The sequence below is a fragment of the Armigeres subalbatus genome, chromosome 3 (assembly GCF_024139115.2).
Source record: "Armigeres subalbatus isolate Guangzhou_Male chromosome 3, GZ_Asu_2, whole genome shotgun sequence".
NCBI classification, from domain to species: Eukaryota; Metazoa; Arthropoda; class Insecta; order Diptera; family Culicidae; genus Armigeres; species Armigeres subalbatus.
Window position 1 is genome coordinate 346,197,886 of NC_085141.1, and position 18,528 is coordinate 346,216,413.

Here is an 18,528-nt window from a genome sequence, read left to right on the forward strand (position 1 = left end):
CAGCACTTTCCAGAAAGGCGGCGTCAGGGCGTTAACCAAGCAATCATCCGTATCAAATACCAGCTGCTGAGTTGTCCGAACTGACGACGACGATGACGACAACGAAGGAAATGCATGGAGGGGCAAAGGGCGGTGTCCGCACCACTTGCGAGTGACAAAATAAGTTTTATCTCGTACAATTGTGAGCCAAAGTCATTGTTTCAATGTATAAATACAAAGCCGCACGGCTCCGGTTGGATCATAAACAGTTTGGGTTTTGTGACCGTACCAAGTGTTGGCGCGCCTCCAGTGGCCCCGTGCGGAGAAAAGTTTTGCCTGGATCTTGTATCCCTCGCCCCTCGCTCGAGTGCTCTTACATCAAAAACGGATAAGAGGATCCAGGAAAAAGCTAAATTCCGGCGCAATTGAGAGCAGAACTTGCCGAAGGAAGGGCACTGGATAGATAATTAGTGTTGCCCATCCCGGAAGCACAAAAGAAGAAGCGACAGTGTAAGTGTTTCTAATTGTTTGTCCTCCGGGGTGGAATGTAAAGTGCGTCTGAACGAACTCGGAAGCTAAGAGAAACTTTTATGAGGGGGTGTTGTAGCAGGATCGAACTGATGTGATGCAAAGCGGTTACAATAGTTGGATGGGCTTCGTTGGGTCTGCCGGCGGGAAAGTTTGTCTACTGCAGCGGGTGGAATAAGTGAATGTGTAATGAATAATTGAAATACCTCGTGGTGTTACTAAACTGTTCTTGTGCTAACAATGTATCACATTTGATGGATTGTGAAGCCCACGTTATGCTAGCTGGCAGCTTCTTGTCATAATCGAAGTGAGAAATTTGCAAACTCTACTTTTAGTGTTTTAGATGCACTTCTACGGCTGTTAAATGAGAGCTTGCAGTTGCGATGCCAACCATATGTAATAATGTATGATATTATGATTGTGTTTATTGTGTGGCATAAACAATAATACTCTGTGCCTAGAAAAGTCAAAAAAAATTCAAAATCAAATGAAAATTATAGATCATTAGTTAAACGTTGAGTGAAGAACTAGTCTGCGAAACAAAAAATCACCGAAAAGGAAAAGTTCAGCGGCTTTCAACATTTTTACCCTTTCAGGTATTGGCATTGCATGTGTAGTATCCCATAGGTTTTTTTTTGTTGAGAATTTAGAATATGCTTCTATTTCAACCTATTTGATACGTGAAAATCCTCCAGTTTGCAGGTGACGAATGGCTATTGGATATTCATTTGGCTTCTATCCATAAAGATATCTGAAATGCTCGTTGTTCAGAAGAATTTCTCAACATTTGTTCTTTTAATAAATCGTGGGTTTTCTTTCGAGTATAACCATTTCTATATTTTGACTAAGAATTTGAAACATAGATGTCGTTCTTCAAAAAAAAAAAATATTGCATTAGGACAAAATAGCAGAAGATTCAATAATTTGGATAACCCTTTGGATAAACCTTTTTGATTTCCGATGGGTTGTTGTGGGATTCCAACTATTAGAATTCTGAGAGAATTTCAAAGTCCCAAAGTTTTAGAAAACACTTTGAAAAAATATTGATTGATATTTTTATGACACTTAAAGACATTTCACCAAAAAACTAAATACGTTCTGATTGATATTTTGAATGAATTAGATAGACATCTTCTAAATTTCCACTTTTACGATATCTTGGGATCTATTATCTAGATATTCTAGATATCTAAATCATCAAGTATCTGTCGGCAATACTAAAATTAGTATAGTTTTTTTTAACTTTATTAATGTGTTTTTATAACGTTACATTAAGCTCAACACGGGAATTGAAGAAATTAGTATAGTGTAGGTAATCCTTTGTTCTATAGGATTCCATGAAGTCTATTCATCGTACGAGTTTTCAGTGTAAGCATGGATGATCCCATTCGATAAATAGGACATTAGGTTGGACCACATTTACATGAAAAAATCGAATTTTTTTTTTCGAGGTGCATACTGCCCAAGATCGCATGTTTGTTCCATATGAATAGGAAAACCAGCAAAGATTGGACTGATATGCGATCGTACGCAGTATATCCCCTGAAAATAAAGTTTTATTTTCAGTCTCGAAGTCTTGATTTTTTTCATATTTATGGAGAATCCTTGTTCAATATTACGTGCTTCCTGGTATTGTCACCTAACTCAGGCCACAGATTCCCGATCGTATTGAATTTGAGTGATCGAACAGATGTTCTTTTGCTTTTCTTCCAATGGTGTATAGCCGTTACGGCATCTACCCTTGTCAGTATTGTGATATTTTTCTTGAATTTAGTGTTTCTTAGCCTAGCGGTAAGATGTGCGGCTACTAACAAGACCAAGCTGCGAGGCGGCAATATCCCAGTGAGGGATGTAATGCCAATGAAGAAGAAGAAGCATCACCGTTAACTCTCATGCTGAAAATTTTAGATCTCAAAAATATAATACTGTCAAATAACGGTTTCTCAAGCTAAATGCCTACATTCCTAAATCTTTACTTCTACCGGGTCAGTCAACAACGACGCCGGCCACGTACTTACTGTCATCGGAAAAGGGATGGAGTTTTAATGTAACATTCGTAGTTTTAGAGACCGACCAACCATCTGCATTTCTACGAATGCTACGAGAAGAAGTATTGTTAGTAGAGAAGGCAAATATTATAGCTCTAAAAAGGATTCACCATGATAACAGACCGATGTATTCAAATGTTATTAGATTGATCGAGGTTCCGCAAAATTGCACCATATATTTTATTGCATGAACAGTGACACCCTTTTTGTAAAAAGGAAGTTCATTCATAACTATTTCCACTTACATTTCCCATTAACTAGGGTTTACTGGTTTAAGCGTTCGTAAAATCATTCACATATCTCAATCACCATGGAATGAGTTTTTTATACTCAATCGCATCGTTTCACTCTTTTGCCAAAAGGAATCAAATCGCTTCAAAAAGCGTTTCAAATCTATTTGGAGGCAATTTATTGTTCGTTCATACACGCAAGTATATACATTGTTCTAAACAACGAACGCCAATTCACAGTTTTTATAAAAAGATAACAAAAGAACCTAAGAATATTTAAATGGATGCATCAACTCAGCCATGAATTTTTCAGTGCTGAGTTGGGTGTTGGATTTGAATTGTTCATGAGTTTTGAGATATTTTGTGTTTTCCCACACTGACTGGGTTAAACCATCTTTGGTACTCTTCCAACTATGTCCTTAAGATTGGATTAGTGGATTTCAAAACGGCATTCGACAAACATCAATAACAAGAGAAGTATTTTCATAGAAGTTTATATCAGAAGATTACTCCTCATGTACATAACAAAGTGGAAATTCCCGAAAATATAAAGATAGCCAAGGGTCCTTTTTATTTTTGGATGAAATTTAAAGCGAAGCTGGTTATTTACCCCAAGTGTTATATAGCCTCTTCGTTTGGGCACAGTTCAGGAATTAATGTGATTGTTCAATCTTCCATAAGTATGATGGGCAGTTGTAAACCGTCTGTTATTCACTTCAGCAAAACAAAACAACCGTACACCCAATCAGAGGAGGCTATTTTTTTCCCAATAGAACCTACATATATTGATATTGAAGGGACCATCGAGATATGTAGAGATCGAGGAATGGAAGGAAAATGGGTACTAGGGTAACAAATGTCATTTCTTGTTGTTGATGTGTTTGATATTGTCCAAAGATGGTCCAGTTGCCTAAAAAGTTGAACACATCGACATAAGGATAGTGAATCCAGAACAAAACATGATCAGGACACATCAAGATAGAGAGATATCGAGATAGGGAGGATATCGAGATGTAGAAAGCAAAAATGTATGTAGATTGAAAGAACCAAGCAAACCATTGAGATAGGGAAAGATATCGAGATATAGAACATCGAGATGTAGAGAGTCGACTGTACTTCATTTCATCGAAATTTACCGAAATCTCAGCTGCAGAATTGTTCGGTAAATACCTATTTCACGGATTTTCTGTGATGTTTTCCTTTGTTCAACTGTCTAAAACCAGTAAAATTATTTACTGAACAGTTCTGCTGTTGAGATTTCGTTGAAATTTCACAGAAATCTTATTTCACAGATTTATTTGAAGTATGTATATATAATACCATGTGTGAGAGGGTGCTTTATAACCCCGTCGTACATACGTAATGCATAGTATTTATGCATTCCTCGATACATCCCTGATCTACGCGTATCAAAGCAGGCGTTGCTTTGAACGATAAAGAGTCATCCTCTTTAGTGCTTGAACTGACGGGTGAGCAGGTTGTGTGCTGGGCAACAGTTCGTACTCAATACGGATTTCACAAATAGCGATCCTGCCATGAGCCACCTTTTCTAGGTGGCATTTTTTTCCTCCTTCCGTTTCAATTAATATTGCTGTTACTGTCGTCCAGCCCACACTTAAGTGCTGTGGCAGTTAAATTAGTTACTGGACAAAGAAAAACTACAGGTAGGTTTGCGTTTTCGAAAACTGATTTGCAATGATACGGAGCCACTGGTGCTGGTTTCTTACAGTTGGAGAAAACCCGAGCGACCCAGGGCTACTGTTTTTGATTTGCACGGGGGAGTTTTCCGGGAGCAAGTTTGCTCACTGGTTCGATCCGGCAAAATGGTACGGAGCCACTTGTGCTGCTTTCCTACGGTTGTTATTGGTAGTGTATAGGGTAAAGTGCCCAATAGTGGACCCTCAAGTAATGTTTGCATTATTACAGAACAATGTTAACATTTTGCTTTAAATTTCTTCGGAAGAACTTTATAGTCCTATGATTTGATTACATGCATTGGAAATGCTATGGAAAGTAAAATTAGATGATATTTTACAATTCCATAAAAAATAAACACGTACCTCGTTGTGTGATAATAATCTTATTCCCTTGGTTGATCCATATTTTTTGTTTCAAAATTTAGATTTTTATTGTTGAAAACCCGGATAATTCCACTAGCGATGGTGATGCTTTTCTCAAAACAATAGATGCACATCGCCTCTGTGAAAAGGATTCCAGCTATAATTGCTTGCCTACCTCAAGGCGTTTACAGACGCTTGCTGTATAGATAAATGATCGAAACGCCTGCTTTATAGATAAATGATCAAAACGTTTGATGATTGAAGTTACATCAAAGGGAAAAATTAAAAGAAAAACTCGCAAAAAAGATTTCTAATACAAGCTTAAAACACCTGCTCCATGCTCATCTCCCATCTACAGCAAAGTGTCGCACACTACCGCCTTGGAATGCAATCTTCCTTAATCTTCTCGTTCCTCCTAATCAGGCTTGTAAAATGTCATCTGCATGTCATTTGACTAATTTGTTCATAACTTTCTTTAGAAGCCAAATTTATTCCATAATTTTAGATGTACTCATAACGCTTGAGTAGGGCTATATTTTTGTCCAAGGGTACATTGCTCTAAATATAACATCTGAGGCTGGAGAGTGAAAACTCTCCAAAATGTCACGTGTCATTTGACATAATGTCATTTGAATGACATTTTGCCTCCCACGCCCCAGATTACATATTTACAGCAATGTCTCGTTAGACAAAGTTGTAGGCACATTTAAGCGCTATAAGTTCGTCATACATCATGAATTGATAGCTACCTTCTGGAAAAAGTTCTGGGAAAATTATACAAACAAATGCAAATGACATTTTACAACACTGCTCCTAATACTGAGCCATTCGTCCTGAGCTCCTCGTCCCCAAAACAACTCCTGTTCCAATATATTACCCGTACAAATTACCTTCTATTTGACGTTTGTAGAACAAACGTTTCTACACATGCGCCTGTACATTGGCCCGAAGCTCCTCCTGTACTTCTGCTGACTACCCCTTGAATGTTCTGGGTGCAAAGCTCCTCTTGAACTACTGCCAACCAGCTAGCAACCTACCGAACTTTCTAACTTTCCCATAGATTCCGAACTTTTGCCGCCAATAGATGATCTCATCGCGCCACGTGACATCGACACTATGTTGTAGATGCTGAACTGTTTTCGGGTCCATAACCTGTTGAAGATAAGATGGAGCTGCCATGAAGTGAGTGGGTTTCCTTATCTTCAACAGGTTATGGGCCCAGTACGCTTCCACTGCGCATTTTCCGTTTACAGCGAGGTGCTGCCCACTACCTGATATTCCAACATAAAATACGTTGCTTCGAAAGCGCATTGAATGCTAATCATCAACTGTCTAAATCCACTACATACTTATTCATAACAATGTAAACAATCATGCTGACTACGACTGACTCAGCCAGTGGCGCCGGGAGTGGATATTACAAGTAGGGCATGTAGTACGCATGAATGTTTCTGGGTAAAACATTCAAGGCATTGTCCTACCCAAAATTATTGTAAGAACATATCTAGATAATTAGTACAGTTGCAATACTGTTTGATAAGTCTGCAAAAATATCATCAAAAGTTTGACGTATGTAGTTTTGTATAAAGTCATTGTCTGGCTAGATCTGTGAGATACCAAAAGGGATATCGAAGTTAATCGGTGTTCAAATGTAATCATAGAGGTTTCTTGGATCCTAAAAACATCCTGGTGACTGCTCTCAAAGACTCCAGGAAGTAATTTGCTATCCCAAAAGTGCTCAAAGATGTAATAAGGTTTTCTAGAGGTAAAAAAGAAGTTGTAGGAATTTGAAATTGCATTTATTATAAAATTTACAAAGTTTAGTCATCATAATTATATCGAGTAGAATTGAATTATTAGAATCCCATAGGAAAAAGTTTAGAAGGATGAATAATTCGAATGAACAAAATTTAAAGACATTTAACATGATGACTAACACATATCTTCAGTAATAATATTTGAAATTCTAGCTTCTAGCAAAATCTAGCCAATAATATTATATTCTCAATAATATTATATTCTCAATAATAGTATATTCTCAAAGATGTTGTATTCTTTATTAATTTTATGGTCAGCTTTTTAGCTAATTTACAGTGAGTATGCAGCAGCTGCCGGTCGAGCAATTTGTTGGTTTTTTCTCAAGTCGCGAAACAGTAAAGTTGAATAATTAGTGTTTGATGATTCGTGCACTTTTAGTACACGATGATTCGTGCACTTTTAGTACACGTCGTTTCTGTTGAAATAAGCGTGGCTCTTTACAAACCACTGGGGTACGTGATTGAATGTGCAATCGCTTATCAGGCGAAACACATTACGTGCGCGCGTTACTTATTTAGCTCCGTCCAATGGAATATTTATTAGCTTTCCACGCCTTTCTCTCTCCATCTCCATCCCAGCTAAACTACTACTCTTTTTCAACGACAACCAATTAGATATTGATCGGTCTTTGGAGATATTGATCGGTCATTGATTATGATCAGTGTATTTTTAACGAAACATGCAAGTAGAAAATGAACATTCATTCTAGATGAAAATGCAATATATAAAAAATCAAAAAAAAATGTAAAAATTCTGGCCGGAAAGTCTTTTGAAGTACACATTTTTGGTATTTAGGATTTAATACAGTATTGGCCCGCTTTTGTCACTCCCCGATTTTATCACGTTTTAGACCCGATTTTGTCACTCCATTTTTTTTTGAAAATGTTAGTGGTTCTTTTAATTTTTGTAAATAATATAGTAAACAATAATGATTTTCATGAAATAACTTTCACCGCCTGTGGTTTATTATGAATCATTTCTGAGTAACTGTCAAGAATTTGTTAGCCTTTTCAACAAAAAAATATGAGTTTCGTTCACGTATTGTGTCTTTCCAAGGTATAAACTGATTCATATTTGTGAAACAAGTTAAAAAATTGAAAATAAATGAACCATTGGTTTGAGAAACTGCATATGTAACATTTTTGGCCAAAATGAGATTTTTATATATTCTGAATCCTCGTTCAAAAATACGTATTGTGACAAAAAATACGAAAAAAAAAATTTTTGTTCAGGAATGTATGAAATTTTTTTCGTTTGTTTGAGAAATTACATATGTCCACGTACTTTGAGGAGCAAATGTGGAGTACTACTTAGATTTTTTGCACTAAAAATGCCCCAGGGTGTTGAGTTTTGCCAAAAACTATTGATCTGTATTGAAGAAATCGAAAGATTCGGTGCAAATTTGTTAAAAAACTGTTTATTGTTGTTTTCTCAAAATAGTGTAAAATTGACTTATGCAGTTTCTCAAACAAATGATTCAAATAAATCCCAATTTTGTCACATTTTTGTTCTATTTTATCACCCCAAAATTACCCGGGGTGTGATAAAATCGGGATATTACTGTATATGCAAAATGTGAACGGATTTCTTGACATCTGCATTCTTATCCAAATTGGCGTATCCCCTATTTGTCCTACCCACGTTTTGGAACGTGGATGCGCCTCTGGACTCAGCCAATGCGTCTTTTCGGACTCGGCAAGTAGCTTCCTTGTGCTCTTCAAATGAAAACGATCTTGTGAACTAGTGGCTTAAAGAGCTCATCGACTTTTGTACTTCGGCACCTTTATTGAGAGTGATTGCAGGGTGCTTATGGTTGATATATTTGAGAGCTTTCGTGCAAGTACTAACTTGTAAGGTGAAAGCTCATTTTTATTGTGTGACAAGCAAATGAAGTGGAAAAAAGCCCAATATGCTGAGCACCACTGCCCTATAGGGCGTTTTGCCTCGCCGAAATGTTAAATGTTTCATCAAAATGTGGAAAATTTGGATTTTCCTAACTTCCTATCTATTATTTTGCCACTTTTTTCACCAAACTTACATAGTTTTTGGTCTAGTTTCGTTACGGTTACGTTACATCAAACACGGTAAATACGAGGAAATATTTAAAAGGCGTTTTGCCTTGAGGAGGGGCGTTTTGGGGCCTCTTCCCCTAGAGTATATTTGCTGCTAGCGAGATTCGATTGTTGTTTTTTATCTGGAACCTCATGGCGGCAAAATCAAAATCAAAAAGCTTCGACTTCGTGTGTAATTTCTCGTTTCTTATGCTAGAATAACAAGCCTCAGTGCTGGAATGGATGACAAATTGCGTTTTCTTCCAATCATCTGAAAAACAGCCGTACATAGTCCATCCAAAATGTGTTTTGACGGCGATTGATTAATTCAGATTTGTCTCTTGACTAGTCCTCTAGTCCTATCGTCGGTGGCGAAGTTTCTCGTAATTCTACTCTGAGACTTAGGCGTTTTCGGGGACACAGCGAATGCAATTTAAATGGGAAATATTGTGAATTTGAACAGATTTTTTTTAAATATCTTCAGGAAATGAATCTCCTATTAGCTTTGCAAGGCAAAGGATGGCAATCTGTATTGTGTAGAAAACATATTCGACTCCTAGGCATATGGTACCTTTGAGAGGGCTTCAAGTTTCAGCTCTAACGCTCCCTTATGATTAAACGTCGACATTTACTATTTTGATATCCATCCTAAATTTTGACATGTAGTTTTAATTTTGTATGAAAACGTTTTTGTGGAATTTTGATCGTTGGCAAGATAGAAAAACTAGCTGGGGAACAGTTCGTCCTTGGTGCGTTATGATTTGAAAAAAGCAAGAAAAGTTATTAAGGAAATACTAGGGGGAACCCATAAAAAATCCACGTTCGTTCAATAATAGGCGATGAAATTAGCTGTTCAACATTTGGCGAATTACCTTAAATCAAGCAGATTTAAATTTACACGTAAAAGAATAGCTTCCACATCAATAATGGGCATTTTTTTTAATTTGTTTATACCTTTGCTACAAAAAATCAAATCACTTCGCAAAAACCATTTTTCAGCTTAGGAAATATTTAAATAGTTTATGGGGTACCTCACGGAACGGTCTTTCACATTTAGTAATTTACACAGTAATTTCCATACCAACTTCAAATATCGCGTGCGCAATCAATCAAATAAACTAGAAATTTGAGAAGACTAAAAAAAATTAAATGCAACTGCAACATAGGGGAGCGAAAAAATCAAAATTTGAATCACTCTGGTATCCATTGCGTTTGCCACACAAAATACGTATTCATGTAATTGGCATACAGAAGATTTCATTTGTTAGTTTCTGTGAACTACAAAGAGAAGACATTCTGAACATGCTCGGCAATTTATTCTTGATTTCTCTATGAAGTTGCTCTGAATATCGTTGATATCAATCTATTCCACTGATTATTTTTTCAGGAAAATCACTCTCACTTTTTTGTTCCTGTGTTCTGATAATAGGGCAAATCACTACTTGAGCCTATGGACCCGATTCTCGGCTCACTGCACAGAAAACTAACGATCTGTACTGTTTGGAGGCCGTTTATGATTGATATTTTTTAGAAGTCTCTCATTTATTTCGCACAATGTGTACTCTATATTTTTCAACCGTTTGTTTTACTTCTAATTGATCCAATTGTAGAAAATAAAAATGTAGATTCCAAAACTTCGCTCTCCGTTGCCACACCACTGAGCCGGAGTGATTCTTTCCACTTTTACAAAACGGTATCATCAAAAAACACCTACCTGAAAATCGTCACAGGGCTCGATACAACCATTTCTTTAAGTTGTTAATCACCACACCATAATTCTAAACACACGCACTTCAATTCTTCTTATTAGTTCGTTTCACTAGAACTTATTTAAACATATTAGAATACATTTTAAAATGTATTCTCAAACCGAACAAAAAATCACCTCGGCCCAAGAACTTCTAGCCGCACCGTGCTGCCAAAAGGCAAGGAGTATGAAAATGATCCTTCATCGTTAATAGGAAAACTGTCTAATACGTTGACGGTATCATGTTGTTTATAATTCTCTCGATTTCAAAAGGTGAAAAAAATATTGTTTTAAGTGTTTGGAAGAAATTTGGATGAGCAAATATATCTTCTCAACCAATTAAAAATGATTCTGAATAATACCATCTGGCATCTTGTTGTCGTGGAACGTGCATATTTTTGTTTACTAAGTCTTCTCATTTTCTACCGCCCCGAGAGAGAATGAGAGTAAAATGTTGAGAGATCGAGTAAAATTTGGTTAGGCCGGGAACTGGTTTTACGTGTGCCGGAATGGCAAATCGCTATGACTGAAATGAGTGCTGCACCTTGTTATTTTAAATCAAATAAAAGCTTTTTTGAACGATATTTAGCACGAATAGCTATTTTTTAAGCAGAAGTGAACCCCATTGCAGTATTATACAGCCCACAAAATTCAGGAAAAGTTCCTCCCTTTTAGTTGCCTTGGAAGTGTACTAGCGTATGGATATTTTGATCGCATTGAGATGGGTGGATTTTTTTTATAGATAGGTACTCTCAGTCGAGGGGTACTTTTTAATAGTAGATACAATTTGGAAATGAATCAGTTGGCCCACTGAGGGTCGTGGGTCCTCCAATACATTTTTCAAATCATAATCTTCCACATAATGTACATATTCACATATGAGTTTTCAGAACACTGTAAATTTGAATTGTATATTTGTTTTATAAATGGTGTGTCAAATTAGGTAATAAGTTCAAATATGCGACGGCTTTTGCACGGTTACAGTATGGAGGACCAGGGCGTTCAGATCCTACTGAAGGCCTTGGCTATGTCTAGAGAGAACAAGTCAACATGCTTGCCAATTATTCTTTCAAGCTTTCTGTATACTGAGCTTTTACGACTAATGTTCACAAATTTTCAGCGATTTCATTCAAATTTATTTGATAAATTCTTCCGAATTTCCCTAAAAAATTGTCTAATCATCTAACTGTTTTCAAAATGTTCCTCAAAAATCATTTTATATTTTCGCCGGAAAATAATTTAAATATTCTATTGAGTTCTTTGGTCCGGAGAAAACTTCTAAATTTTCCCTGGGAAGATTTATTTGGAAAAAAAATTATAATTTACTCGGAAATTCAACTGATTTTTCCCGGGAAATTCTTCTAAACTACCTCGGAAGATTTTTCTGAAATTACAAGACAAATTCCTTTAAATTTAAATCATTCTAAGCTTTCACGGTAATCTTTTAAATTTTCATTTCCATCTGGCAAAACCAGCTTTATCCTAATACTAATACTTATCCCGAAACTGACTTTACTGATAGAACCTTGATTGAAGAGAACTGAAGTGTTAGAAAAATAAATCTGAAACGACCCGCATGAAATACGAAACTTTTCAAGAATTTTTGATTACTCCCCTCACCAAACCGATAAATAATAAGAATAACAAATTTCCCTATTCACAGCATGAAACACTTTTGGATGCTGGGCCTGCTGGCCCTGATGCTTCTGGTGTCCTTCAGTTCGGCCGACAAAAAGGAAGAATCCTTCGAGGAAGGCGGAGGCAGCGAGCACGGCGAAGATCATCACGGCAAGAAGGGCGATAAAGAGGACAAGGGCTACAAATCAAAACACGGCGTAGAGAAGAAGGAAAAGGGTGACCACGCCAAGGAGGAGCACGCATCACACTACGGCGAAGAGGGCGGTCACAAAAAGGAAAGCCACGAGGAAGGTGACGAGTACAAGAAACATCACGAGGAGAAAAAGGGTTCCAAACATGGCAAGCACGGTCACAAAAAGGGACACAAGAAGGGCTCGAAGACCACCGGGTACCACAAGAAATCGCACAAGGATGACTACCATAAGGAGCACAAGTTCTACGACGATCACCACAAGGAAGGCAAGCACAAGAAGTACGGCGACTTCAACGAGCATCACTCGAAGCACGCCGACGAGCACAAGAAGGGAGACCACCACGAGTCCGCCCACAAGGAGGATCACTACGCCAAGAAGGGCCACTCGGACAAGGGCCACCACGATGAGGACCACAAGGGCTGGAAGAAGAAGCACGGCCATGAGTCACACTTCGCCCATAAGGACGATTATGGTAAGAAGGGTGGCAAGAGCGGTGGCAGTGAGCATGGATTCAAGAAGGGCGGCGGCCACTAGCGGAGGCCGGGCGACGATGGTGATCGTGTTCGATGGCTGTTTTGTGAAATGCATTGAAATGAATGTTTGTGCTTTTTAGAGGTTAGTTCATAAGTAGTTTACCTGCCCGTCAATTATTTTTCTATACGATTTTTATAAAATATAATCGTGATATTTACATAAAACTTCACATAAAAGTTAATATTGAGTTGTTGAAAGAAATAATCCATTGTCATCACTCGCCGATTTTTTTTCGCAAATTGGAAGAAAATTTTGTTTTGTTTGGAGTGAGCTTCCATCCGGTGGGTGCTTGCATATGATTTTTCCGATTAAATAGTACATTCGCACTATCTTGGTTATGATTGAATGAATCACATACAGTGGTTGGTTTCCTACCCGCCGCTGCCGTATCCATGCGCTGTCGTATATGTGAAAATAGCCAGCATGAGTTAACCACCTGAAGTTTGTATGGCGAAAGACATCTAACGCGGGTTTTCTCAACAGTAGGAACTTTTCACGAAAAACTATTTGATACCAGTCATGTAGGAAGGTGTCCGCTACTACTTACTTACTTACTTATGAATCATGTACACCTCCGGTGGTGCAAAGAGCCGTTTTGAAAGATCTCCATCCTGAACGTTGCCCAGCTATCGCTTTAACCTGTTGTCAGGTTAGATTTCGGTCAACTTCTTTTATTTCTTTATTGAGGCTTCGCCGCCATGAGCTCTGGGTCTGCCTCTGCTGCAATGTCCCGCTGGGTTAGAGACTAATGCTTGTTTACCGTGTTCCATGGTTATAGGCTGCCATAACAGCCCGCGGTTTGGTTCACGGTCAATCGCATCTACCAGAATCTCGTCGATTACGATGAGGAACAGTAACGGTGATAGAATACATCCTTTCCTTACACCAGCTACGACCCGGATAGGGTCGGACAGGACCCCATTGTGCAGCACTCTACCCGAAAAGGCCTCGTACTGTGCTTCGATGAGGCCGAAGATTTTCTCAGGAACCCCCTTGCGTCTCAGGGCGCCCCACATATTTTCGTGATTGAGACGGTCGAAAGCTTTTTTCGTAGAAAATGAATATCAAGTACAGGGACTCTTGGAATTCGTTGAGCTGCTCCAGAATGATGCGGAGCGTGACAATATGGTGCACATAGGATCTTCCGGCACAGAATCCGGCCTGCTGCCGCCGGAGAGTCGCATCGATCTTCTCCTGAATCCGGGCTAGGATAATTTTGTATAGAACTTTGAGTACGGTACACAGCAACATAATGCCTCGCCAGTTATCGCACACAGTCAGGCCACCCTTTTTGGGCACCTTCACTAAGATACCTTGCATCCAGTCGACGGGAAACTTGCGGTGTCCCAGATATTGCGAAATAAACGATGCAGTAGTTGAGCGGATGTCATGGGGTCAGCTTTGAACATCTCGGCTGATATGCGATCGACCCCTGGGGCTTTAATCGATTTCATGCTTTGGATGGCTGTTTGAATCTCTAGCAGTGATGGAGCTTCGGTATTGACACGTGTTATACGTCGGATCCTAGGCAGATCATGCCGAGGTGGTGATGGCCTGGTTGGCACTTGAAAAAGTTGTTCGAAGTGCTCGAACCAGCGTTTCAGCTGGTCAGTTGGGTCGGTCAATAACTGATCATTCGCGTCTTTCACAGGCATCGTTTCATTCATCTTCGCCCCGCTTAAGCGTCGTGAGATATCGTAGAGGAGGCGAATGTCCCCGGTTGCGGTGGCTCTCTCTCCTTCGTCGGCCAGAGAGTCTGCCCACGCTCACTTGTCCCGTCGACATGAGCGTTTTACTTCCTTCTCAAGAGCCGAGTATCGTTGACGGGCTAATACTTTGGCTCCTCTGGTTTTTGATCGCTCTATCGCGGCTTTGGCTTCACTTCGCTCCTCTATCTTCCTCCAGGTCTCATCGGTGATCCTTTGTTTTCTCTGAGTGCGCAGTTCGCCCAGATTGTTCTCGCTGGTGGCGATGAAGGCATTCTTGATGGCGGTCCATTGGTCTTCCACGCTGCCACCTTCCGGAATATCTGCATCACGCGTCTCCAGTTCTTCAACGAAGGACCGTTTCAACCGTTGAATCGTCGTCCAACTTTCTCCTCCTGCCGACGAATCCACGCAATGCGCAGGCGTATTTCGCCGATGAGGAGGTGATGATCAGACGCGATATCAGCAGTACGTTTATTCCCTAGAAGGCTCCGTTTCCATTTTCAGCTGATGCAGATGAGGTCGATTTGATTTACTGTAAAGCCGTCACGGAAGACCAACGTGACCTTGTGAATCGGTCAATGAGGGAAGAGCGATCCCCCGATCACCATGTCGTTATTACCACAAAATTCTGCGAACAGCTCTCCGTTTTCGCTCATTTCTCCGAGACCATGGCGTCCCATAATGCGCTCATGGTTCGAGTTGTCGGATCCGATCTTCGCATTGAAGTCGCCCAAACAGATCTTGATATCACCCTTCGGAATTCTATCTACGACGGCATTGAGTTGACTGTAGAAGTTCTCTTTGTCTTGCAGATCGGCAGCATCGGTTGGCGCATAACATTGGACTATAGTAAGGTTTCGGACCCGTGTTCTAAATCTGGCAACGATTATCCTTTCACTTATAGGTTCCCACTTCATAAGCGCAGAGTGTGCCTGAGCGCTTAGTAGGAAGCCAACTCCGCGATGCCGGGGAGCGTGTTCACCTCGTAAACCAGAGTATAGCAGAACTTGTCCCGACGGCGTTCTGTGTTCTCCAAAGTTTGGCCAACGGACTTCACTCAGTCCCAGGATCTCAAGCTGCATGCGGCGTGCCTCATTGGCAAGTTGTGCCAATTTACCCTGCTGGGTTAAAACGTTCCATGTTCCTATTCGTGTCCGTTGTTTCGCGCTAAGGATCGTCGCCGTAAAATCAGTCCGTATTCTTTCATTATCGGATTCTCGAACAAATTAATGTTACGGGAACAGTAGGTTGTTGGCCCAAGGTTCCCTATCCACCGGGATGGGGCTGCCATATTAGGTATAGCTACCGGGGAATATTATACTCAGTCGCTGGATGCCAGAACAGACGCTGTTGAAGCATCACCTCCTTGATGAACAGACGCTCGATCAGTCGGGTCAAATTTGTTTAAAGTCCCACTTAACACCAGGTCTAGGCTAGTGCGCTTTGAGCGGCACACGGTCGCTTTGATAGGGCCTGCTTGGGGGCACATGCAGCTTTTTATAGAAGTTCAGCAGAGCCCACTGTCGTACCCCACATCCATCCTTGGCATACCCCACATGACGCACCCTCTCACTCTAGCTGATGTCAGAAGGACAACAGTGCCCAGGCTACACTACCAGCTAAGTACGCAACCCTTAGCTGGCGGTCAATTGTCATCGGAAGACCCGTGGAAGCGTGAGTATTGGAACTTGTGAGGACCAGAGCTATGTTAAGCTCCCCTTCCCGGATGTCAACTCACTATTTCGCAGCCCAATCGTGGATGTAATCCCTTCTTTAAAAGTAAGTACTTGCCCGAGGATGGAAATGGTGGAATGATTCCTTCTTTTACAGAAAAGGCTTTTGACCGTATTCTAACAAAGGCGGATGCGATTCCTTCTTAAAATATAAGCGTCTCCCCACATTATGGCAATGGTTGATGTAATTCCTTATTTAAACGTGGACGCTTTCTCGGTGTAAGGCAATGGCAATGGTGAATGTAATTGCTTCTTTGAAAGTAGGCGTTTGCCTGGATTAACCTTTCCGCCCCCAACGTCTGTTTTTAAGGGCTTTCAAAAATCTAAACTGCTGTAAAAAAAGCATTTCTTGTCCGACTCTTTCGCAACAAGTTGTATTCCAACCGGATGGATTCCAATTTTCCGAGAGGTTTCCAGAGTACGGTTCCAGAATTATTCCAGATTTCGTTGGGGTCAGTTGTCCCCGGAATAAGTGGCCACTGGCCATTTACGATTTTAAGTCAAAACAGGTCGTGCGACACCTCAAACTTCATGATTTCACAAAGCAATGATGGGAATGATATTTTTGGGGTTCCTAGCCCACTCGGGCTCAATCCGGCCACATCGGTCACAATCCGGGAACCAACGGAATGGACATTTTCTAAATTTATTCAAAATAGGTAGTGCGACACCTCAAACTTCATGATTTTACAAAGTAATGATGGGAATTATATGTTTGGGGTTCCTGGCCCACTCGGATTCAATCCGGCTACATGGGTCACAATCCAGGGACCCAGGAATTCCACCGAAAATTCATACAGAAATTATACCGTAAATGAAATCAACAATGGAATTTTCGGAGGAATTCCTAGATTATTTCCTAAGGAATCCTGAAATAATTCCGGTGGAAACTTCAAGATTTCTACTGATAGATCCTCCAGGAGTTTTTCCGAAAATTCCTCCTGGAGTTCTTCCGGGAGTTCCACCGGCAGTTCCTCAAAGAGTTCCTGCAGGATTTTCTCCGAGAATTATTCCGGTTGTTCTATCGACAGATCCTACGGGGGTTCCTCTGAAAATTCTTCCGGGAATTTCTCCAGAATTTCCTCCGGGAATTCATTCAAGCTTTATTTCTGGAATTCATTTAGGCTTCTTCAGGAATTTATATAGAAATTCCACCAGAAGCTCCACCGAAAATTTCTCTGGGAGCTTCTCAAGGAATTCTCCAGGAGGTCCTCTGATGGTGATGATGATCCAGATACATACCCCTAGAAAGGTTTCAGCTAGACGAGATTTGTCTAAAAGATGAATTTCCCAAGAATTTTTCCAAGAATTCTTCTGGTAGTTTCACCGGCAGTTCCTTCGGGGGTTCATTTGAAAATTCTCCCGGAATTTTTTTTTTCAGAAATTACTCCGGAAGTTATTTCAAAAATTCCTCCGAGAGTTCCTCCGGGAATTCCACAGGCAATTCATCCGGGTGTTTATCCGGGAATTCCTCCGGGAGTTCCACCAGCAGCTCTGCCAGGAAATCATGCAGGCTTTTTTCAGGAAATCATTTAGGCCTTCTTCAGAAATTTAGCTGGAAATTCCTTTCAAAGTTCTTCTAATAGTTTCTGAAATTCCTCCGGAAGTTCTTACGGGAGCTCTTCCAGCAGTTCCTACGGGAATTCCTCCGGGAGATCCGCTAGCAGTTTCTATGAGCATTCCTCAGGAAGTTTCTACGGCAGTTCCTCTGAGTGTTCCTCTAAGAAGGAACTCCTGGAGTAATTTCCGGAGGATATCCCGGAGGAATTTCTGGAGGAATTTCCTGAGAAATTATCAGAGGAATTCTTGGAGGAACTTCCGGTGGAACTTCTGGAGGAATTTCCTCAAGAACTACAGGAAGAATTTCTAGAGTAACTCTCGTAAGAACTCCTGGATGAACTTCCAAATGAACTGTAATAATTGGGTAAGTATGGCCTGAGCTATGCTGAGACTCCCTGAACCAATGGCCTTAGGGTCGGCACGCTCACCTCAAGCTACTCGCGGGCAGGGAACTCTCGCAATCAAAATGTAGGGAAAACCACAGAGCTTCATAATGCGACACTTTATTTCCTCCACTCTTTCACTTTCTTAAGTCTAGCTAACCTGTCTTCCTCGGGGCCCCTCTTCCTGGCAGCACTCCACCACTTCACTTCTTCCTTCTTCAACTCCTGTCCTTCCTCGTCCTCTGCCTAGCTCTCCTTCCGTCCTTCCTTGTCTTTAATCTTCGATGCAAGGGCATTCACGCCGGCGACGGCGGCT

The 18,528-nt window shown here is 40.3% G+C and overlaps 1 protein-coding gene across 2 annotated transcripts; it reads left to right on the forward strand.

Annotated features, from left to right (window-relative positions):
* The first annotated feature begins 213 nt into the window (after positions 1-213).
* Positions 214-12,991, forward strand: LOC134222643 (putative eggshell protein). 2 transcript variants are annotated; one of them, XM_062701800.1, is made up of 2 exons: positions 214-489; positions 12,125-12,991. In XM_062701800.1, the coding sequence occupies exon 2, from the start codon at positions 12,126-12,128 to the stop codon at positions 12,825-12,827; it is 702 nt and encodes a 233-aa protein (XP_062557784.1). In that variant the 5' UTR covers positions 214-489; position 12,125; the 3' UTR covers positions 12,828-12,991. The 2 variants fall into 2 exon arrangements, with proteins under 2 accessions (XP_062557784.1, XP_062557785.1); XM_062701801.1 differs by lacking the exon at positions 214-489 and adding an exon at positions 1,007-1,103.
* Positions 12,992-18,528: the final 5,537 nt, after the last annotated feature.